We start from the raw sequence: 24,656 nt of genomic DNA, 5'->3' as shown, positions 1-24,656 counted from the left end.
AGCTAAACGTACAAATACAAGATACATCTGTGAAATGTCCCGTTCATATTGATTATAAACGTTCCATATTAATTGATTTCGTTGCGAGGTTTTGACCTCTATATGAAACGTTTTTCAAAGACTGCATTCGTTTTTAAAACAAACTGTGATGACCCGTCCAAATCCATTTGGACGAATACATCATTCATTGATTTCATAGTGAGGTTATGACCTCTATATGATACGTTTTGTAAACATTGCATTCTTTTGAAAAGGCACACCATAAATAAATATCTAATTCCAAGGTCTTTGACATCTGATGATTTCTACATATAGACAATCATCGTAAATAATAGTTTACAATACTACATCCATTGACAATGCAGTCAAAATAAGATACATGGTGATGATTTTGCGAATGCAAAGTTTTTTCGAATAAAGCATGTATGAATCCATACACATAGCTTGTATAACGTATAAGCAAACAGCGGAAGACTTCTAGGAACCTGAGAATAAACATGCTTAAAAGTGTCAACACAAAGGTTGGTGAGTTCATAGTTTTAATGTTTCGTATAATCTGTATATAAAGGTGGATCACAAGATTTCAGTTGTTTCATCCAGAAACGTTTATCAAAATATTCTACAAGATTGAGCACCCTGGTAACTAAACTTTAACGTCTATATAATAAGTACCCCTGTTTTAACATACATGCAACCAACATGTACAATACACGCAAACTAACGTGTACTAAACTCAAATAGCATACGTCTGTTTTATAGTTCAGGCTAGGGTTTCTATACCTGGAACAGACGGGGATGTCAAGCCCTATGGATCCATATATAACTACTCGCACCCAACAGTTCTTATAACTGGCAGTTACTAGTTACCAAAGCTAAGGGATTTTAGGTTCAAACTCGGTGTAGAATTTAGTATGTACTTGTATCCATTGCGTTTAAAATAAAGTGTATGTATTCTCAGCCCAAAAATATAGATTGCAAAAGCAATTAAAAAGGGAGCAAATGAAACTCACCTTAGCATCAAATAAATTCATTCACCGGAATGTGATCGAAACTCGGAATGTAAAATAACCGTAGATCTCAACCTAGAGAACATATGTTGGTCAATACATGTCTAACAAGCTAGGTCGGGTCATAGTGTATCACAATCCTAATACTCGAGACCGACCTGCAAAAGTTAACAAAAGTCATCTCAAAAGTCACCCTCACCCTCACCCAATATGATCTTTAAATCTATACATGTTTATTAACATAGTATAAGTCTTGATAATTGAACGAATTTATAGTTTATCAAACTCAGAATATTATTTATTTCAGGAGCTATATTATATTTGAATTATCATGGCAATCGAAAATATTTTATTATTTCACATAGTTTTCCAATACTTGTAAAAATCAGATTATAGTGTTTATAAAGCTTTAAAACATGATAAGACAGTCAACTTTGACAATTGATCAACAAAATAAAACGTGCCTTATATAGAAATTCATTTACTCGATTAGTAATATTTGAAAATCCAATTTATCAATCTCATAGACAAGTTGTTTAAATATTAATTTACAGTTTCAAACACAATTTCAATTAACGTTAACCATAATTCTGTTGACCATATCTTTTAATCCGTTCATTGAAATCACGCGATTTCTAAATGAAAAGTTAATAATTTTTCGCTAGCATTCCAACGACATGCATATCTTATACCTTATCTCAACCGCATATGTAACTAATTCATGATTCAACATAACCTATCTAATGACAATTTCAAAAGTACAAGCATGCATAATCCTATATTCTCGAGCACTAGTCAGGGATACACTATTAATATTCAAAAATTAAATTATGAGTACTTACGTATCAATATTGAGATTCAATATTGCAGGAAAGGTACGTAAATGCAACGGAGATGACAAACACTAGATTGACCTTACGAGCATACCCATGAACCATACCCATCACCTCCATAGCTATAACCCATAATTTCCTTAGCCCTATCCTATTCGCAAAACTCGTCTTGAACTAACCCGCTCATGACCTCGTCGTAATATTTTATGTACATAACTAATAATAATAATACTAATACTCTTAATAATATGGTTAATAATAATAATATCAATCTTAATAATAATAATAATAATAATAATAATAATAATAATAATAATAATAATAATAATAATAATAATAATAATAAAAATAATAATAATAATAATAATAATAATAATAATAATAATAATAATAATAATAATAATAATAATAATATAATAAATATAAATTTATATGTGTATTTGTGAGAGAGACCGAAAGATAGATAAATGAAATGAACCAGACGTCGAGCTTTATAGCATGTATCCTGACTTTACACCCCATGCGAATGCATGGGGTTTCTACTTTGATTTCATGCGATTGCATGACAAAAGTGTCCAGCTAATATGCACTCAAAATTTGCTACCGACACTTGTTTGTAACATATGTTTTAAATATATATTATTTAATATATAATATATTTAGTCTTTAGAATTAATTAAATATTATATTATATTCTCGTGCATAGTTGATTTGTAATTTTTACACCGATGTGTTGTACGTTGACCCTCGACTTAAGTACCGGTTCCGGTTTTTCGAACGCATTTTCGTACGCTTAGAAAACTGGTACTTTACGTTTCGTGTAATGTACCTTTATCAATAACAAGACTCAAATCAGTGAAAAATTATCCCACTCAAAGTGTAACTTATTCATTTGAGTGTTTTGGTCATTTGCTTCTTAAAATCATCGTCCTAATATGTAACATCCTCAATCGGGCCTAGTTGTAAGATTACTATTTTACCCTTAAGTTTGTATTGCGTTATTATATGCTTATATTTTTATTTAATATTTATTATTAAATAATAGTGTGGTTAGAACCAGTTTGTGAAAAGGGTCACAGAACAGGTTTGTTTATATAATTTGGACTCCGTTTGGGTTGCCAAATGACGTACGAAAGATATCAGATAACTGATAAATACCCGTGTGTTGCACAGTGTGGGAAATTAACCTAAATTAAGTGACTAGTGGGCTGTGTTCTTCTTCTCATTTCTAGAAAATTCCCAAACACACCCGTTCCTCATCTTCCTCACCTACAATCAAACCCTAATCCTTAATCTTTAGCTAGAGCTCAAATTGTTCATATCTTTGTATTCCTTGTGATTCACTGATTCTTTTAAGGTAAGAATCACAAGCTTCCATACTCTAATCTTTGAGAAATTTAAGGTTTTGTGTTAGTTTTCATAAAAGTGTAAATTTGTGTCAAAATAAGTGATTTAAGTGTTGTTATGGTCGAATTGTTGTGGGTTTTGAGTCTAAAACAAGTAGTGAACAAGTTGTGGTCAATTTTGGTGTTTAAAACGAGCTCTAGATCGAGATTTGAGGATTTCATCGTGAAGTTCGTAGCCTTTGTTCAGTTTCTGATGAAGATGAACACAGTCGGCTGACTGTCGGTCGACAGTCGACCGACTGAGGGTTGAACCGGCCGATTGACTAAGACAACCGACCGACTGTTGAGTGAACTGATCGACTGAGATGTACCTTCGGCCGATTAATGTAATACCAAATGAATAGACCGACTGGGAAGGTCAGTCGACCAGTTGTGTAGACAGTCGACCGACTGTAAGAGTCAGTCGACTGACTGAGTGTCCAGGGCAGAATATTTTACCTAAGTGTTGATTTTTAGCCGTTATGCTGCCCGTTTGTATTTTGATGTTTATGATGTAAATTTTGAAAGTGCATAAGTTAACGGACAAAAATTTATATATTGTGTTATTTGATGTTAATGAACATAAATTAACTTGTGTATATGTTTTCTCAGGAGAAAAGGAGACAGAGAAGGTTCAGTGATTAGATAGCTGAATACCTTCTCGTTTGCTGGTAATTGGTGAGTGGGACTGACTAGAGAATATAGTATATAGTAGCATGTTATATTATGATTGACATGCTTGTTAGATATACTTATTGTTGTGATTAGTTAGTTCCTTGTGATGACTGCATGTTGGTTGATGCTTGCCTGTTGGAACCCAGTGCGTCCCTATCTTGTGGTAGCCTAATTCGATAGGAGAGATCAACATGCGGGTTGGGTTCCTCATGTGGTAGCCTATTTACATCCGTGTAGTATATGTTTGAATGACGCGTTCATCGTGTGTGGATGATTTATGCAGCACGGTATGTAGGAGGAACTTCCAGTAAACCCCAGCCCTATCAACTGGAGGTTAATGGTTTGGCCGAACCGCCGGAGTCTCTGTAGACTGCACTACTGGGTGATGTTTGTGTATTAGACTATGTGACATGATTAGTATAACACTTCTGTATGCTATGGCATGTAGTTAGTCGTACTCACTTAGCTTCGTGCTAACTCCCCTCCATCTCCTCCCTGCAGGTTGTAGCTTGTAGATATTGCTTTTGGGAGAAGACGGGCATGGTGATGTTATGTTTGACAGGAGTCAACTCTGATGTTGTCTTGCTTTATGAAAACAATAATCTTTTTTAAACTTATTGCAAATATGTCTTCTCCGTATAAACAAGTATCTTGTAATGACACGTGACACAAGTTGTATTAACAATAGTTAATGTGGATATCGTATTTAATTAATATTGTGCTTTCGCCACGTATTTAAAAAAAATCAGCGGTGTCACATAATATATATAATAATATTATTTTAAATCTAAACGTTTTATGACTAAGTTATTATTATATTTTTATCACATTATAAAATATATATTTATATATATTTTTATTCATTTCTAGTTACAAATATTTGTTCGTGAATCCTTGGTCAAAATCATATAAATTTTAAATTTAAATTTGGTCAGAAATTTCCGGGTCGTCACACAAACCATAACCCTTATTTTATCGACAAGGTTAAAAAGTCACCACCTAGATTATCCAGAAATGATAATCTAAAATATCACACTTACACACTACCAATACATATTGGTTTACAATATTAATATGTTACAACAAAGTAAATCTCGAATGCAGTTTTAAACAATATTATACAAGCATGCTGACACCAAATCTTGTCCATATTTTAGCATGCAACAGCGGAAGCTCTTAATAATCACCTGAGAATAAATATGCTTTAAACGTCAACAAAAATGTTGGTGAGTTATAGGTTTAACCTATATATTTATCAAATCGTAATAATAGACCAAAAGATTTCATATTTCAATATACATCCCATACATAGAGATAAAAATCATTCATATGGTGAACACCTGATAACCGACCTTAACAAGATGCATATAGAATATCCCCTATCATTCCGGGACTCCCTTCGGACATAATGAATTCGAAGTACTAAAGCATCCGGTACTTTGGATGGGGCTCGTTGGGCCCAATAGATCTATCTTTAGGATTCGCGTCAATTAGGGGGTCTGTTCCTTAATTCTTAGATTACCAGACTAAAAAGGGGCATATTCGGTTTAATAATCCAGCCATAGAATGTAGTTTCATTTACTTGTGTCTATTTTGTAAAACATTTATAAAACTGCATGTATTCTCATCCCAAAATATTAGATTTTAAAAGTGGGACTATAACTCACTTTCACAGATTTTTACTTCGTCGGGAAGTAAGACTTGGCCACTGGTCGATTCACGAATCTATAACAAATATGTACATATATATCAAAGTATGTTCAAAATATATTTACAACATTTTTAATACGTTTTAATGTTTTAAGTTTATTAAGTCAGCTGTCCTCGTTAGTAACCTACAACTAGTTGTCCACAGTTAGATGTATAGAAAAATAAAGCAATATATATTATCTCGAATCAATCCACGACCTCATGTATACAAGCCTCAGGCTAGATCACAACTCAAAGTATATATAATATTTTAGAATCAACCTCAACCCTGTATAGCTAACTCCAACATTACTGCATTTAGAGTGTCTATGGTTGTTCCGAAATATATATATATAGATGGGTCGATATGATATGTCAAAACATTGTATTCGTGTCTATGGTATCCCAAGATTACATAATATATTAGAATACATGTATAATACAATATGAGTTAGCTAGGATATGATTAATATAGATTTGTTACCAATTTTCACGTAGCTACAACAAGAAAAATTATCCAATATTGTTTTACCCATAACTTCTTCGTTTTAAATCCGTTTTGAGTGATTCAAGTTGCTATGGTTTCATATTGAACTTAAGTTTATGAATCTAAACAGAAAAATATAAGTTTACAATCGGAAATATAGATTACAAGTCATTTTTGTAAAGGTGGTCATTTCAGTCGAAAGAATGACGTCTAGATGACCATTTTGGAAAACATACTTCCACTTTGAGTTTAATCATGATTTTTGGATATAGTTTCATGTTCATAAGAAAAATCATTTTCCCAGAAGAACAACTTTTAAATCAAATTTTATCATAGTTTTTAATTAACTAACCCAAAACAGCCCGCGGTGTTACTACGACGGCATATATCCGGTTTTACGGCATTTTTCGTGTTTTCAGGTTTTAAATCATTAAGTTAGCATATCATATAGATATAGAACATGTGTTTAGTTGATTTTAAAAGTCAAGTTAGAAGGATTAACTTTGTCTGCGAACAAGTTTAGAATTAACTAAACTATGTTCTAGTGATTACATGTTCAAATCTTCGAATAAGATAGTTATACATATATGAATCGAATGATGTTATGAACATTATTACTACCTCAAGTTTAGTAGGTAAACCTACTGAAAATGATGAAAAAATAACTTGAGCTTCAAAGGATCTTTGATGGCTTGGAAGTTCTTGAAATAGAATCATGACACAAAAACAAGTTCAAGTAAGATTATTACTCGAATTAAGATAGTTATAGTTATAGAAATTGAATCAAAGCTTGAATATGAATATTACCTTGATTTAGAAAGATAACCTAATGTAAATAACAAAGGTTTCTTGATCTTAGATGATTGCTTGGAATGGATTAGGAAACTTGGAAGTAAACTTGTAAACTTGGAAGTGTTCTTGATGTGTTCTGGAGTAATTGTTTTTATGATGATTATAGGTAATAACCAAAGCTTGTATTTGATAATTTTTGCTGAAAAAATGGTAACTTAGACGTTCGTGGAAGAGTGTATGTGTTTTGAGAGAGAATTAGGAAGAAAATTGGAAGTGAAATGGAGTAGGTGGTGAGTGGTGAAGGTGAGTGGGGTTAAAAGGAGTTCTTATTTTTGTTTCCTTGCTCATAAGTCATGCTAGTTGTCTAATTGTTGGCTCCACATGTTTGTTGACTATCTAGGTCTGCTAATAGTTGAATTATTATGTGTATATACCAATAGTATATACGTCTAGGAGCTGGGTATTGTACGAGTACGAATACGGTTGCATACGAGTAGAATTGTTGATGAAATTGAACGTGAATGTAATTGTAAGCATTTTTGTTAAATAGAAGTACTTTGATATGTGTCTTGAAGTCTTCCAAAAGTGTATTATTACAACATAATACACTACATGTATATACATTTAACTGAGTCGTTAAGTCATCGTTAGTCGTTACATGTAAGTGTTGTTTTGAAACCTTTAAGTTAACGATCTTGTTAAATGTTGTTAACCCATTGTTTATAATATCTAATGAGATGTTAAATTATTATATTATCATGATATTATTATGTATTAATATATCTTAATATGATATATATATACATTTAAATGTCGTTACAACGATAATCGTTACATATATGACTCGTTTCGAAATCCTTAAGTTAGTAGTCTTGTTTTTACATATTTAGTTCATTGTTAATACACTTAATGATATGTTTACTTATCATTTATCATATTTAAACATAGTGTAACAATATCTTAATATGATTCATATGTATTTAGTAAGATGTTGTTATAACGATAATCGTTATATATATCGTTTCGAGTTTCTTAATTCAATAAACTCATTTTATGTATATCACTCATTGTTAACATACCTAATGAGATACTCACTTATCATAATATAATGTTAACTATATATATCCATATATATGTCATCATATAGTTTTTACAAGTTTTAACGTTCGTGAATCACCGGTCAACTTGGGTGGTCAATTGTCTATATGAAACCTATTTCAATTAATCAAGTCTTAACAAGTTTGATTGCTTAACATGTTGGAAATACTTAATCATATGAATATCAATTTCATTTAATATATATAAACATGAAAAAGTTCGGGTCACTACAATCTGTACATATGGTGTCTTGATTTTGCAGATCAGAAAACGGAAGCAAATAAGGGTTTATGTTCCAAATTGATCTCTGACCTTAAATCATGACTAAAATCTTAATGTAGAATGTTAATATGACTAAAAAACACTTTAGAAACCTAAAACAAAAATAAAAACACAGATTTAACTTGCAGAATCACAACTTTCTCCAAAAACGATTAAAAACCCAAAAATACAATAGTCAAAATTTGAATTCGACAAAAACACTCTGTTTTGACACACACAAGCTCTGATTCCACTCTGTTGGAACGTTTAAACAGCATTTAACAACCGTTTGAAGCTATATCGAGTGCGGGATCCTCGATATAGTGTTTATATGTCGAAAACACTTGATTAGATGATCGATTAACTTTATATACGACTTGGAACATTTTGGAATCGATTAGGGTTGATGGTAAATGTTTAGGAGCACAATAAATCGTGTTAGGGTTCGTAACCTTGACAAGGAACCCGAACAAGCCTATATATAGAGATTGCAGGTCTTTCCGTACGGATGTATCCGGCATCCGTACGGATGTAACACATCCGTGCTACAATGCTCTATCCGTACGGATGTAAACACATTGTAATACTTTATGTTTTCTAATGTAGTCCAAATGAACGAGGGTTTTACATTTATGCACCAACAACTTTCTCTTTTCATTTATCATTATACATAATACTATTTTTGATGATCAATCACTGTTCACGAGGGTAATACTGTCTTTTAACCACACGTGGGCATTTTCGTCTATTTACTACCATAATTTAATAACTATAATACTTCTTGCCACCAACACTACACCTTCTACCACCATTAACCTCCTACCCTGCCACCATCACCACCTCTAGCTGCCATCACCGCCATTTACCACCTGCAGGCGCCACCACATGCCGCCGGCGAAACATTAACACCACACCAGAAGCATAACAGATGTGAAGATCCGCCCGGATCTGTCATCAACACTAAAAATCAGTTTAAAAATTATTTGCATTAAAGATTTTGGTGATGGAAGATGGGGAAAGAAAAGAACATATGTAATTGAATAACTCTGGATAATAGATAACTGTGATACCGACTTGGTGAAATCGAAAAGATGACCGGGTTAAAGTTGAGTTCAAAAATGCATTGGAAAAATACTTTTTCCGGTCAAAAAGAAACTTTCCTGCCGCAAAATTTGTGGAGCGTGGCGGCTTATAGTTGACGTATTTTGGAGCGTAAAGGAAGAACACCGATGATGACGGCAATTTCATGGTGTCGACGAAGGTGGAGGTGTCCAGATCTGTGAGATGGAGACGGTTGGGTAGTTATAACGACGGTTTCATGGTGATTCACAGTGGCTATTATATGGTGGTTTCGCGACGGCTATCTGATTAGGGATGAGTTGGAGTGGAGAGGTTTGTTTTCACAGGGAGTTGAAAAGATGAGAAAAGAAGTACAAAATAAAAATGCTTTTAGGGAGTTAAAAGCTAATGTCAGGTTTCTTTTTACTCTTTGAATTATTCTAAGGAAGAAGGAAGAATAGGAAGCTTATTGAGTACGCTTGGTTCAACATATTTATATTTATTATTTATATTTTATTATTGCAAATTTATAAAACGAACCGATCAAAGATCAACTAGGAGGTACTTGAAAATTGTGCACTAAGAAACTATATGTATAATTATTACGGAGTACTATTGATTTAATATTTATTATTAAATTATTATTATTATTATTATTATTATTATTATTATTATTATTATTATTATTATTATTATTATTATTATTATTATTATTATTATTATTATAAACTTAAAAGTATTAAAACTTACAAAAAATTATTGGGAAGCCTAGAGACAATCTGGGCCCCCACACCTCTAGCAATAGCAAAATCTATCCTAGTAAAAATATGAGCAGCAGCACCGGCACCAATATCTTGCGCCATCGAACTCTTCTGAACCCGCTTTAGTAAAGAAACAGCATCCTTTTCTAATTCCCCAAGGGAAGAAAATGAGAAAGGAATGAAACCATAACCAATCGCCTGACAGCTAGATTCGTACTTGACCCGCTTCCGACGAGCCGCATCAACCACCGCACGTCCAGGGACAAAGTCAGAAAGCCCAGACTGTGTCAAAGGAGAAGACCCTGTCAAGTCAACACAAACATCGCGACCACAATCCCAGGAATAAAGTAACACATCTGCAGGTCTGAGGGCCCTGTCGTTCCCTCCAGACAACCCAATGTCAACCTCCTTTCTCGCTGAAATCCCATATCGATAACAAACATCAACAAGGGAATCCCGAACAACATTATGTCGATGCTTAATACCCACCATACCATCACAAGACACCGCGTGATCCCCGAAAATATCCCCAGTAAAAACCCTTGAACAGGCAGAGCATGCCGTCGAGATAGAGAACAATGGAACACCCAACCGGTAGCACAACACACATCGGTAAGTCTTTGCGTTCATCGTCTGACCCAACCCCAAAATAGGGACTGCCCTTAGCCAAGCAGAGGTGTGATCACCCTGCTGCGATTTCCATAAGGCCGATTGTCGGGGAGATAATGAAAAAGTGGATTCTGCAGAAGCGGTAACCTTTGTGAAATAAACATCTGCCAATTTCTTCATGAGTATGGGGGCAGCGACCTCACTCTGATTACCTAAAATATCAAACCCAACCGTTTTATTAAACAGACCCAATGCATCTTCAAAAGCACGACCAAGACCAACAATACCCGCATGACGTAGGAGCTTGGTCTGCAACCCAGCAGACTATAATCGAGAAGCCAGAAAAGCATAATGACGAACATCTCCCGCAGAATAAACACCAAGCCCTCCAAATGCAAATGGCAAGGTGGCAAGCCGCCACTGCCAATCACCAAACCCAGGCCCTGAAGCAGTAACAATACGCTCCAAGGAAGATCGAAGGGCTCCATCGAAAGCGCGTTGAGCCGCCTCAAATATACTAGGAGGACAAGTACGCAAGGTAAAGTAGAGTTTAGAAACTCCCGTACATGCCCTAAGCAACAACAACTCACACTGAGGATCATCAAGCTTAGCAACCTTATCCATAAGCGCAATGGACTTGGTCAACCTTTGCATCACCAGTTCACTACTAAAACCAAGATCGGAACTTGCGGGGGTCCCAAGCAACTTAACACCATTTAAAGGTCGAGCAATATTAGGAGGAAAGACACCTACTTGCCTGCTGCGAGGGTCCTCCGTAGGCCAGAAAATTTCTGTTTTTTCAACGTTGAGATGAAGCCCAAAACGAGGCCCATCCCCCATAATCAAATGCAAAACCTTCCCCACCACCAAAGTGTCCCCAATAATAGTGCCATCATCCAAATACCACGCCTGAAGACAAACCTCAAAATTATCTCTGATTTTAGAAACCAAGGGTTGTAAGACCAAAGCAAAAAGTAGCGGACCAAGGGGATCACCCTGTTGCACCCCCTGAGAAGACCATAAGGTGTGGTTCTCATAATACAATCTTGCTGGATTAAAGTAGCAAAATTCAACCCACTGAGAAATGCTCGGACAAAGGCGGCGAACTTCATGTAACATGAACGTACGATCAACAAGATTGAATGCATTTTGAAAATCAACTAATAACATAGAGAGGCCAACATCAGAGCCACGATCCTCAATCAACCGATTCACAGCATGAAGAATAGCCTCACCACCTGAAGAAACACCAACACCAAATTGAAGACCATCGAAGTAACTTCCCAAAGACTGGCCAACCATAGTAGCGCCAACCTTCGAAACAAGACGTCGCCAAACAGTACCCACAGCTATAGGACGAATGCCACCGCCGGGCTTGACAAGCGGTGTGAGGGGAGCACTAGCTATATACTCTCCTAATCCCATAGGGCACCTTCTAGCTAGAAAGAGATTAACGACCCCGGTAATAGAGCCAACCAACTCATCTGAGACTGCCACAGCAGCACCACTCAAGCAATCCATAAGGTGTTGTGCACGTAAATCATCCCTACCACATGATGTGCCCCGAGGAAAACTTTTAATCTGGCCCAAAACAACAGCAGAAGTCGTAACGAGGTGTAGGTGATCAACCGGCATATCAGGCAAGGATGGAGCTATAGAAGAAGGATGCTTAGACAGCAAGTCCGCCAGCGTGGCGTCATTATAAGGAGCAACGCCTGATGAAGAAAGAACACGAGCTGCAGCGGTGTAATGGCCATCGCAAATCTTCCTACGACACTGCTTAATATTACGCTCTTCCAAATCAAGGACCTCATCACTAGCCACTGACAACATAGGAGAATCCTCTGCGAAATACTCCCTCACAAGCTGTAAACTTCCACCCGCTGTCCCCCAAGAGCAAATAGCACGAGAAATATTCTCTTCCTGATGCCGACGCTTTATCGAAGACCTAGACTCACGACAACTCCGTGGCCGAAAGGTTTTAAGGGTACAAAGGGGTAACACCAACAAAGAGACCCAACTAGAAATGTCATCAGGCTTAGAGATCACCTTATCAAGAGCACCTTTCAAAACCCGAGAAAACCCTAAACGACACTTGGGAGGGATAGACTTAACCGTGCGAAACCCCTTAGAGAACAAACGATCAAGGAGAGCCACGTCAAAACCATCGTTATGATTACGCACCGAACCATCCTCAATACAAAGTCGAGCAGGAGAAGAGGGGGCTAGTGGCTTGGTAAAATTATTAAGTACAAAACGAACAACACCATTTCCCTCATCGGGGGGAGGCACATCTGGGCCCCTACCATGACGGCACTTAGCACGTACCGTGTGTGTTTTGTAGCAAACACCACATAACCAAATCCCCATACGCCTAAAGGTAACATCAGCCTCAGTATAAACACCCAAATTAGAAGTAAGAGAATGTCGAGCGATACCACAATGACGATCACTAAGATGCTTGATAAGAGAACTTCTAACAAGCCCATTTCCACTCCCATTTTGACAGCCACTAAGACCCACAAAGGGACAATGAAACTTCACAGCGGCATGTGACATAGCTACACACAACCTTTAGTTGTAGTGCATAGCTAAAAAGACAGATGCAAAAACCTCATACACCGTAATATAATTAAAACCATGAAGCCAAGTTAAAACTCATTGGGGACTTTTAACAAACACCTTGTGGGCATCCCAAAAATATTATTATTATCTCAGCTCTAAAAAACGTAGATCGTAAATCTAAACCTAACCACAAGTAACCCTCCTTCTAATGACGCCATCAACCGCAAGACATCTGTATATTGGACAGTCAAATAAAGCTGAAATCAATTTGCTTCCATTATCTCTATAGCAGTAAACTAACAATTTCATACACACACAAACACATCTGTATATCAGTGACGGCAACAGTTACCACTTGCACGACTTGGATTTAAAGGGTTTTCTGGGGGTGTCCATGCGTGTTTTGTGAACTTTAATAAATAATTAAAAAGAATCTATACTCATTATTATTATTATTATTATTATTATTATTATTATTATTATTATTATTATTATTATTATTATATTATACTAACTATATCTAATAGACAAAAACTATGAATAGTAAATAGAGATATTTTCGATTTTTTACCTTTTTAAAAAAAAAATTTAACTAAATTTCATTTCACCAACAAAGCCCCCCCACACTTTTTCCAAAAATTCAAATCGACCCTCAAACAGGGGGTAAAGTGTTAAATAATCATTTTTATAAAAAAAAAATCTTAAATAAACTCCACCTAAATATTCAACAGGTCATATCTTCTCGCTCGCAACGAGTTAAATTTTTCCGACACCATCGTTATACTCGAAATAATTTTAGGAACACAATGTCACTAACTATACGCAAAACGGACGCTTTTTAAAAAAAGCTAAATATTTGGGGTACTTTTCATACACGTTGATTTTGCGTTAAATTTTTAAAAGTTGACAATTCCATAGCGAAACGCGGAGATGCACATATATTGTTAATTTAAAATAACATTTAAATCTTTCACGGGTTATACCTTTTAGTTCGACTCGAGTTGCGCTTCAACGACATCATCGTTAGCAACGAAATAATTTTACAAATTAAATGCAATAAAATACATTGAAAACCGAACACCCGGCTCAAAGTTAGGGTTCGTAAACTAGTTATTATTATTGAGGATAGTGATAAAAGTAATAAATCGGCTAAATGTTAAATCTTCTCGATTATTTGTTTGGTGCACACCAATAATCCAACCGTTTAGACCACACAACACCGAACAACATGGTAATTGCCTTTTTTCTTTAACAAAAGTAAAGTAATAATTTTTTTTTTTATTTCTTTATTTTTTAAACGTTCACCTAACTGACTATTAAACGATTAAGAAATCCCGCAGTGAAGCGCGAGTTTTGTTTTTCTCGTTGTTACTATTATTTTTATTTGCAAACTCTAACTAACCAAGATACTAATTAGTCATTAAACTTATATTTTTTTAACGCACATATATCACACGGGTTAAAAACCTAGTTTTATAGTTATATATACTTAAATTTTCAATCCCCATGTAACTATAATTCCACACGTGAAATGAAAATAAGGCTTAGCACAACTGATTTGCCATATTTAGGAAAAAAACCCATCAACCTGTTTTATACCTCATAGAAAGCATGAACCAGAATTTACATAAATAAAATTAAATCATATACATTGTGTACGTAATTATGTATATATAATCGTGTTTATTACATTACACTTTTGATTAACACATGATCACTTTGATTCTCTAGATGATCCATGGCAGCTCCATATTCATATCATCTCCTAAGTATTCTTCTAACCTTCTCATTATCTATCCACGGCACCTTAACAGTTGACTACAGAGTGATCAATACGGTCCCACAAACGCCCGGTGGACAACGTTTCGAGAGAGAAATTGGAGCTGCCTACATAAAGCAAGTAATGGGGCAAGCTAACAACTTTATATGGTCCACTGTCTTCCAACAAAACGCCCCTCCAGAACGAAAAAATATACCGTTCGTGAATCTTTATGTCTCCCAATTCAGACCAGGCGATGGCGGTGTTGCACTTACATGGGGTGAGAACAATATTAATGTGAGTACTACTCAATTGGCAGGGTACAGAGGTAGCGGGAATTGGGACGTCAGAAAAGAGTACACGGCCGTTGTGTACCACGAAATGACTCATGTTTTACAATGGGGTGGAGGGGGGCGAGCGCCCGGAGGATTACAAGAAGGTGTTGCGGATTTTTCAAAAATAAAAGCGAATCTGATGCAACCTGGATTTGCAAAACCAGGAACAGGGGATAAGTGGGATCATGGGTATGGTGAAACGGCCCGTTTTCTTGAGTACTGTGATAGTCTAGCACCAGGTTTTGTGGCAAGGTTAAACAAAATGATGAGGAATGCTTATGATGTCGCCTTTTGGAGACAGTTAACGGGGAAACCGTTAGAGCAACTATGGAAAGAGTACAAGGCTAAATATGGTAACGTTTACAGCGTTAACGTTACAACATAACCTTGTCAAATGTAATTATATTTATGATGTACTGTAATTGTTTTATGGGCTTGTCTAATGTGTGATTAAGAGCATATGATAAATACCATTGACACTGTTATATTCACAAATTTACTAAAACATCTGTTATTAATGGATTTTCCTTTGTTAATTATTAGGTTAATAACTTCATATTCATTTGTTTACACACTCACTCCTACTTGATACTCTTCTTAATGTGGCAAAACTTGAAATTAGTGTTAGGAGTGTCAAGTGTGTTTTCAACATAACTTAACGACTAGAAAACATGAAGTTTTTCCGACTAATATAGTCAATCGAATTCATTCAATCTATACATCAAATAATATTTTAAATCTGAACTCCTCATTTTCTAAAATCCATGGCCATATTCAAGCCAAAAAATCCCCATCAATCAATTTCAATATATTTACTAAAAATAGAATCCATTTTCATACAAGCTGCAATAGAATTTACATAAATAGAATCCATCATATGTATTTAACTTTTATGAAACTTCAATTTCATGCCATTTGACTCGATACATGATTCATGGCTACCAATTTCTTTATCCTGTTAACCCTCCTAACCTTCTCATTATCTTTTTATGGAACCTATGCCGTTAATTACAAGGTAACAAACGTTGTTCCAGACACTCCCGGGGGGCAACGTTTCGAGAAAGATATCGGAGTTCCATACACGAAACAAATAATGGAAGAAAGTGTCAACTTTATATGGTCCAAAGTCTTCCAAACAGAAGACCCCACTGAACGAAAACCAATAGAATCTGTAAACGTTTTTATTGATGATCTTAAAGATGGCGATAAGGGTGTCGCGTTAATGTGGGGAGGGAATAATATTAATTTTAGTAATACGAAAATAGAAACGTACACAGGAGAAGGGGCATGGGACGTTAAAAAGGAATTCACGGCCGTTATGTACCATGAAATGACCCATGTTTTGCAATGGGGTGGGGACGGTACAGCGAACCCAGGGTTGCAAGAAGGGTCCGCAGATTATACAAAAATAAAAGCGGACCTGATGCAACCTGGATTTGCAAAACCAGGAACCGGGGATAAGTGGGATCATGGGTATGGTGAAACGGCCCGTTTTCTCGAGTATTGTGATTCTGTTACCCCAGACTTCGTGGCGAAATTATATAAGAAGATGAAAACTAGCTACGATGACTCGTATTTTCAAGAATTAACTGGGAAGCCCGTGGATGAACTTTGGAAAGACTACAAGGCTAAATATGCAGGTAAGGGCATTACTACATAAATGAAAAATAATTTTTTATCCTATCATTTCATAACAAGGATCATCCTCCTACTTTGAGATTGTGACTTGACCGCAATCCACGTATTCTCTTTAGTAGTTCAATCCCAAACCCATGTCCCTTTAAGTACGGTTTACGCAATTTTCCTCTTACATATTTACAGTGGGACCCGTGGGTGTAGGCCCGCCAGAAGGTCGATTTTACCATTTTTTTTTAATTCTCACTAGTAATTGTGATTCTCAATCTTACCATGTGTTAATATTTAATTACGTAAGATTATGATAAATCATTACTATACGTAAACATGTTGGGAGTTGAGGCGGAGCTAAGATATATATATAAGAGGTGGCAAAAAATTTCCCTTTCTATCTTCTTGAGGTGGCAAAAAAAAAGTGTGGAAAAAGTCACGTGATAATTCAGTTAACCGTTACTTAGATAATTATCGGATGAAAGCCAGTAAAGTCTCCCGTTAGATAAACAAGATTTGAGAACCTATGGATTTTTTTTTTTTTTTTTTTTTTTTTTTTTTTTTGTAAGCGAGGAAACCCTCCTATGAACGAGCACATTGGCTCCCCCATAGAAGGTAAAACCTCGGGTAATCAAGCCCCCCGAGCGCGAGACCTGGTACCGGGTGAATTGCGCATTATGCGCACACTCTAGTCACACTCCCTTTTTGAACAATTTGGGATAGCCAGGAATTGAACCCGGGTGGTGTGATTCATTGGGCAACTCGGTGACTACTCAGGCAGGCCTGAATGGTTTTATAACATCATTAGACGATAAAAAAGTTGCAGAATAGTTCGTGTTTGAGGAAAATAATAGATACTTGAATGGACTTTTTATTTCACTTTTATTTTGTGGTTACTTACAGATGGGAACAAACCAGGACCGGCTCGCAGATTATCTAGCATTTACGACTATTCTACATAAAGCTTGTTAAGTGTATGCCAGAGTTTATCTGAAAGCGGAGTATATTTAACAATGAAGTATAAGGTACCAATAACAAATAAGTCATTTTAATTTTTCATCGATGAATATGATGTAATTAAGAGTATATATAGATTTGTAGTTTATAGTTAAATTTGACATTTGTAGATCTGTTGCCACTTGCCGGTGCCCATCTCAAATGGCCTAGTAATGGCATTTAACACAACCTGTAATTGCAAACGGAGTATTTATAGGCTAGCAGCTTCTGAAAAAGTATTTATATACTAATGTACTTATACAATATCAATACACTTGAAATTCTTATATCAATAACAATATTATATAATTGTAATATTATATATATATTATATTATATATTATTGTTACTGTAATTGTTAGTTCATATAAATGCAATTGTGATTCAGTCAGTTCACATATGTTACTGGTAACCTAACCACACGGCCGTCTCATTGATTCCGAGAGCCCTATGCGAGATATATAGGAGGGCCCTTAAACGTTAAATATTTTTTGGTTTGACTTGGGTTTGATTTGTTTTGCGAACCAACTAATTCTATGGAGACCACTTATTTTGCAAGTTTTCTAAAGTCATCAATGGCAAAAAAATGTAATACATACAGAAGTTTAATAATAATAAAAAAGCCACTATATCAATTTTAATAACCTTTGTTCGCGCTTCATGGATCTTTTTAGAAATATATTAACAGATTGTGTATAGTTATATACTCCATAGAATTTAGAAAATTTTGGGCCCCTAAAATTTTCGGGCCCTGTGCGACTGCAAACTTTGCACATGCCTCGAAGACACCCCTGCCTAACCATATGATATGACAAGAGTACAAAACCACGTACAGTTTGACATTTCATCAAACAGTTGGCGTACACCAAACACACATCAAACAGCACCACGTATATCCTTCAGCTTACTCGCCGCCGTTTGATTAACCACATATTGAAACAATTTTCGTAATCAAAGAGTTAGTAACATAATCCATTCTTCAAAAAAACATGAGAAATGAGCAAAAAATAACCTTATTAATAACCCAATGAGAGTGATTGTAAGCACGAATAAAGAGCTCGTTGAGAGCTGCAGGATCGTTGTAATCGAGCACTCGGTAATTGACAACGTCTTTTCGGGCGTATTTGCCGGGAGTCCCCTCGCCAGCCGGAGAACTTCACCGGTAAATTCTCAACGCTAGTTGCATATCAACTCCGGTTAAATTAGAAATGGGCTCTTATCTTTTAATTGGGCCAGCTACTCAACAAACTCATTTTTACAAGATGTTCAAAATAAAGAGGTGGTTTTTTGGGTAACCGCGCAACACTAGACATGATTTTTAAACGATTATATGCATAATGTTGATCCGAGGACTTTAACCTCAAAGTTAAAAGGGCACCTCAATACCGATAGGCCATTAAACCACCATTAACTATGACCGCAACGTGGAGGCAAATGGTGCTCTAAAAAGGTAAAAAGTGGTGGTTTGACTATGACGTGGCAATGTCATAGAGTGAAAACAAATAAACGTGTGTGTTATTTTTTGTATTAAATATGAGTGTGAAGATTTTAAGTGATGTGGTAAAATTTGATTAGAGTAGTATAGAAAAAAATAAATCAAATAATATAGATATATATCTTTGTAAAATTTTGATTGGCTGAAAATAAATCGAGTTGTTCTTTTCTTCTCATCACAAAAAACTTGACTAACACCAACCGGCGTGACACTCTGACACCGGGTTAACTTATGTCGTTATTTGCCACTTGGTCTTGCATGGCTAACGCTATAGATTTGAGGATAGAGGTCTTAATCATAACCCTTAAACAATGTTTATAAAAGCCAATATATATGTATTATATTTATCTACTTATTTAGACATGTAACAAACTAGGAATAGATTGTGATATAGAATATCATCTCAAAATAAAGGGAAAGTTTGTTAGCTAGCATGGAAAGCAATCCATGTAATTGTATATAAACAGATACACATCAATGAGAAAAACCATGGTTAATATTTTACATGGTATCAGTCCATCTATCGATCCTCTTCTACTAAACCTTCTTCACGTTTCTCTCTTTTCTGCTATCTCTATCATTATCACTATGACTGATTCAAGCAAGTTTCACCCTGCCATCACAGTTCACAACATTAAAACTGCCATCCCAATTACCCTTGATCTTGATACAAGTCAATATGGATCTTGGGCAGAGCTTTTCCAAATCCATTGTCGAGCATACCAAGTGCTTGATCATATCATTACCCCAACCGAATCTTCTTCATCCTCCACCACCATAACTGATACACAAAACATGAACACAGCTCCTCCTGAATCTTGGGATCGTTTAGATGCCATAGTGTTACAATGGATCTATGGCACCATTACAATTGGCCTGCTCAATACAATCATGAAACCTGGATCAACTGCTAAGGATGCTTGGGATCGAATCAAGAATATTTTCCAGGACAATAAAAACTCACGGGCTATTCACTTACAACACAAACTTACTAACCTTCGTCTTGATGATTTCCCGAACATCTCAGCTTATTGTCAAGAAGTCAAGCTTGTCTCTGATCAGCTCGTCTCTGTTGCACATGCACTTGAAGAAAACACCATAGTCTTACAATTGATATCTGGACTCAACGATAACTATGACACCATTGGTTCTCAATTGGCTCATACGACCCCACTTCCGTCCTTCTATGCTCCTCGATCAGCCTTAATTCTTGAAGAATCACGCAAGCATAAACAGACCGCTAACTCCTCCTCATCTGTCACCACTGATTCGGTACTTCTGGCCACCTCCAATACACCAGCGAAACCGCCATCATCAAACAATTCCGGTGGCTCCAACTACAATAGTACAAATTATGGGGGTAATCGTCACTCTGGTAGCTCCAGTTTCAGCCGTGGTGGTCGGAATAATCAACGAGGTAATTATCGTGGTAGGGGTTTTTCTAACAGGGGAGGAAGAGGGCGTTCCTCTTTTTCTTATGGGTCATATACTGTGAAAGGACCCGTCCTAATCCATCTGGACGAATACATTACATTTGGTTACATCGTGAGGTACTTGACCTCTATATGATACATTTTACAAACATTGCATTCGTTTTTAAAAGATAAACTTTCATTACATCGAAAGTTGACGGCATGCATACCATTTCATAATATATCCAACTATAATTGACTTAGTAATAATCTCGATGAACTCGACGACTCGAATGCAACGTCTTTTGAAATATGTCATGAATGACTCCAAGTAATATCTCTAATATGAGTAAATGCACAGAGGAAGATTTCTTTCATACCTGAGAATAAACATGCTTTAAAGTGTCAACCAAAAGGTTGGTGAGTTTATTAGTTTATCATAAATAATCATTTCCATAATTTTAATAGACCACAAGATTTTCATTTCTCATAATTACACATCTCGTATCAGGCATTTCGCAAACTGCATAGAGATAAAAATCATTCATATGGTGAACACCTGGTAACCGACCTTAACAAGATGCATATAGAATATCCCCATCATTCCGGGACACCCATCGGACATGATAAACTCGAAGTACTAAAGCATTCCAAATTCCAGAATGGGGCTTGTTAGGCCCGATAGATCTATCTTTAGGATTCGCGTCAATTAGGGGTGCACTAATTCTCAAAATTAGTGATGTTCCCTAATTCTTAGATTACCAGACTATAAAGGGGCATATTCGGTTTAATAATCCAGCCATAGAATGAAGTTTTAAGTACTTGTGTCTATTTCGTCAAACATTTATAAAGCAGCGCATGTATTCTCAGTCCCAAAAATATATTGCAAAAGCATTTAAAAGAGGAGCAAATGAAACTCACCATACTGTATTTTGTAGTAAAAATACATATGACGACATTGAACAATGCAGGGTTAGCCTCGGATTCACGAACCTATATTATTCATATATATATATCAAAATATATGATAGTAATCGAACAATTTTATATATTGTTATTAATAATATATTTGTTATATTATATGTTATTTAGATATATTTAATTTGTGTGTTGTATATATCTGTTATTTACCATTAATAATATTAAAACTGTATTTTACGATTTATATTTAATAAAAATATTTACTTATTTATTAATTGATATCTTTTATCTATAGCTTAATTAATATCTTTGTAATAATAAAAATATAGTGTAATGTATTCTTATATAAAAATATATATTTGTAATAATATTGATAGTTTTGGTTATAACAAAATAATAACTTTAGTAATAATGATGATAATGATAATAAGTTTAGTAATAATAATACTAATAATCATATTAATACTAGTAATGATAATATTCTTAATAATACTAATAATTATAAAATGATACGAATTCTAATATTAAGGATAAACATAATAAATTTTATTACTTTCATAATAATAGCAATAATAATAATCTTAATTATAATGATGATAATAAAAATAATGATTTTGATACTTATAATAATAATTTAATAATAATGAAGATAATAATAATAATAATAATACTTAAAGATAATACTAAAATGAGATTAATATTCATGATACTTATATTAATACTAATGATAACAATAATTATAATACTTATAATTGTAGTTATGATAATAATAATAATAATAATAATAATAATAATAATAATAATAATAATAATAATAATAATAATAATAATAATAATAGTTATAATACTAATAATAACAATAATAATAATAATAATAATAATAATAATAATAATAATAATAATAATAATAATAATAATAATAATAATAATAATAATAGTAATAAAATAACAAAGTACAACCTTTGAAGACAAGCTTTTAAAAACAAAACGCCACTGCCCGGATTCGAACTCACAACCTCTCGTTTAACACCACACGCCCAAACCGTCGAACCATCACTCTAACCTGGTAATATTTGCGTGAATAAATATTTAATATGTACGCAACTGTTTAGAATCTTCATAATAAGTTCATCATCAACATCATCATTCTGCATAACATCTCATCATCATCATAATAGTGTCATCATCAATTTCATAATCGTAGCATCATCTTACTCGTCATCATCATCCATTATGACATCATTATTATCACAACCGAATCATGATCATCCTAACACCATACCTCACGGTTTCTTTCATCACCGTGAATCATCACTTAATCAAACTATTATCATGATCATCAATCAAATACGATCATTATCATCCCTAACCACGTCTCATCATTATCATAATCATTACCATAGTTTAATCATCATCGTCACTTACATAATTCATCATCATCATGCCTTTATTATTATTTTTATCTAATTCTAGTTATACCTTACACATGTACGACCCAAAATTTGATCCATCACTAGCCTAAATGATCTAGGAGCCCAATGGCACTTTTAAGATGATTGAATTGTGGGTATTGTTTTAACCTTGCAGTCCATTAATAGCCAACGAGAGAAAAAAAATAACTCGATCCAATAACAGTAAATGCTCGATGGCCTAACAAATAAACAGATACTCCGTAACAGGTTCAATTTTCTGAGTGGGGTCTTCATCACCCACTTGCGGGATTTCTTTGTTGCATTAATTCATCTCTAATCAAACCGAAGTAAAGAAACTATTTTAAATGAAATTGTTGGATTGGAGTTGGTATCCAATACATCCCCATCTTGTACCCTACGTCCCACTAACCAATTCTAATTTGACGTCTAAAATCATGCAATCACAATCCCATTTGTTCTCCAATTTGCGGTACAAAAACTGTCCCACCATTTTGATTGTATGGGTAGTTGATAAGGTATTATATAATGTTATCAATTATGTTCCATTTGTAATAAAAACTGCGAACATATCAACTCTCTTTTACATTTGGTAACTTGCTCCTCCGAAAAAAAAAACGTGGTGTGTGATTCCTATTTGGCTCGAGCAGCAATAGAAGAAAGAAAAAGTATATGGCTGCGACAGTTTAAGCTGAACTAAAGAAAGAAGGAAAAAAATGGCAGTGGAGAAGAGAAGAAAAAAAAATGGTTAGGGTGTCTCCTATTTAACCATGATTTATCTACGTTGTATTATGGCTAATTGATCGCAAGAGAAAACAGAAGTACACGAGCATCATGGGAGGTTTGTTTTGTGTTTTTCAACGAAAGGATATAATGAAGGGAGGTATCGAGAGAGATTGCGGTCATTATATAAAGGTGGTGATCAAAAAATGATAAGGTGATGGTTGTTCTCGACCATCAATAGAAACTGGTTTGCAGTTGAAATAAATGATGATGGTTCATGGTTGGTAGCCTATGATGAAGGTGAGGTTCGGTGTTTGTTTGAATTATCACACAAGAAAGAGAGTGGGTTCAAAAGGTGGTGATATCAGTGATAATGGTAATGGAGAATGATTCGTTTAACTCCTGAGATGATTAATTATATCATGTATGAATCTGTCGACTTCTCTTTAATCAGACAACAAGGACAATTAATTCGATTTAGTGGGGTTGTTAATTCTGTCAGAGAATCAATCAAGAATAGAGAAAGATGAAGAAAAAGATATAAAATTAGATGTCGATACATAACATATTTTTGGATTGTTCTTCTGCTATGGATCGTGATATCTACTGGATTGGGAACATAAAGCAAAAAAAATGCTATTGCCTGATAACGATTGAAAACCTAATACATAGTTTATTTACATTTATATACGATATTTATATATTTCTATATATGTATTAATATCTAATTTCTTTTAT

General features: G+C 34.8%; 2 protein-coding genes across 2 annotated transcripts; both read left to right on the top strand.

Moving 5' to 3' along the window:
* Positions 1-14,959: 14,959 nt before the first annotated feature.
* On the top strand, positions 14,960-15,700 carry LOC139887913 (uncharacterized). Its single transcript, XM_071870961.1, has one exon. It carries the CDS (start codon positions 14,960-14,962, stop codon positions 15,698-15,700), a length of 741 nt encoding a protein of 246 aa, XP_071727062.1.
* A 708-nt stretch (positions 15,701-16,408) lies between these two features.
* LOC139887912 (uncharacterized) lies at positions 16,409-17,903 on the top strand. The gene is made up of 2 exons (XM_071870960.1): positions 16,409-16,955; positions 17,845-17,903. Exons 1-2 carry the CDS (start codon positions 16,409-16,411, stop codon positions 17,901-17,903), a joined length of 606 nt encoding a protein of 201 aa, XP_071727061.1.
* Positions 17,904-24,656: the final 6,753 nt, after the last annotated feature.

This window comes from Rutidosis leptorrhynchoides, chromosome 2 (assembly GCF_046630445.1).
Source record: "Rutidosis leptorrhynchoides isolate AG116_Rl617_1_P2 chromosome 2, CSIRO_AGI_Rlap_v1, whole genome shotgun sequence".
NCBI lineage: Eukaryota > Viridiplantae > Streptophyta > Magnoliopsida > Asterales > Asteraceae > Rutidosis > Rutidosis leptorrhynchoides.
Note: the sequence above shows the minus strand (reverse complement) of the source record. Positions and strands in the feature narration are given on the sequence as shown.

What these genes read in the sequence shown, in the direction of transcription:
- LOC139887913 (XM_071870961.1), top strand. Translation starts at nt 14,960, where the DNA reads ATGGCAGCTCCATATTCATATCATCTCCTAAGTATTCTTCTAACCTTC.
- LOC139887912 (XM_071870960.1), top strand. Translation starts at nt 16,409, where the DNA reads ATGGAAGAAAGTGTCAACTTTATATGGTCCAAAGTCTTCCAAACAGAA. An exon ending in CTACAAGGCTAAATATGCAG is followed by an intron (nt 16,956 to 17,844) that starts GTAAGGGCATTA and finishes GGTTACTTACAG; the next exon opens with ATGGGAACAAACCAGGACCG.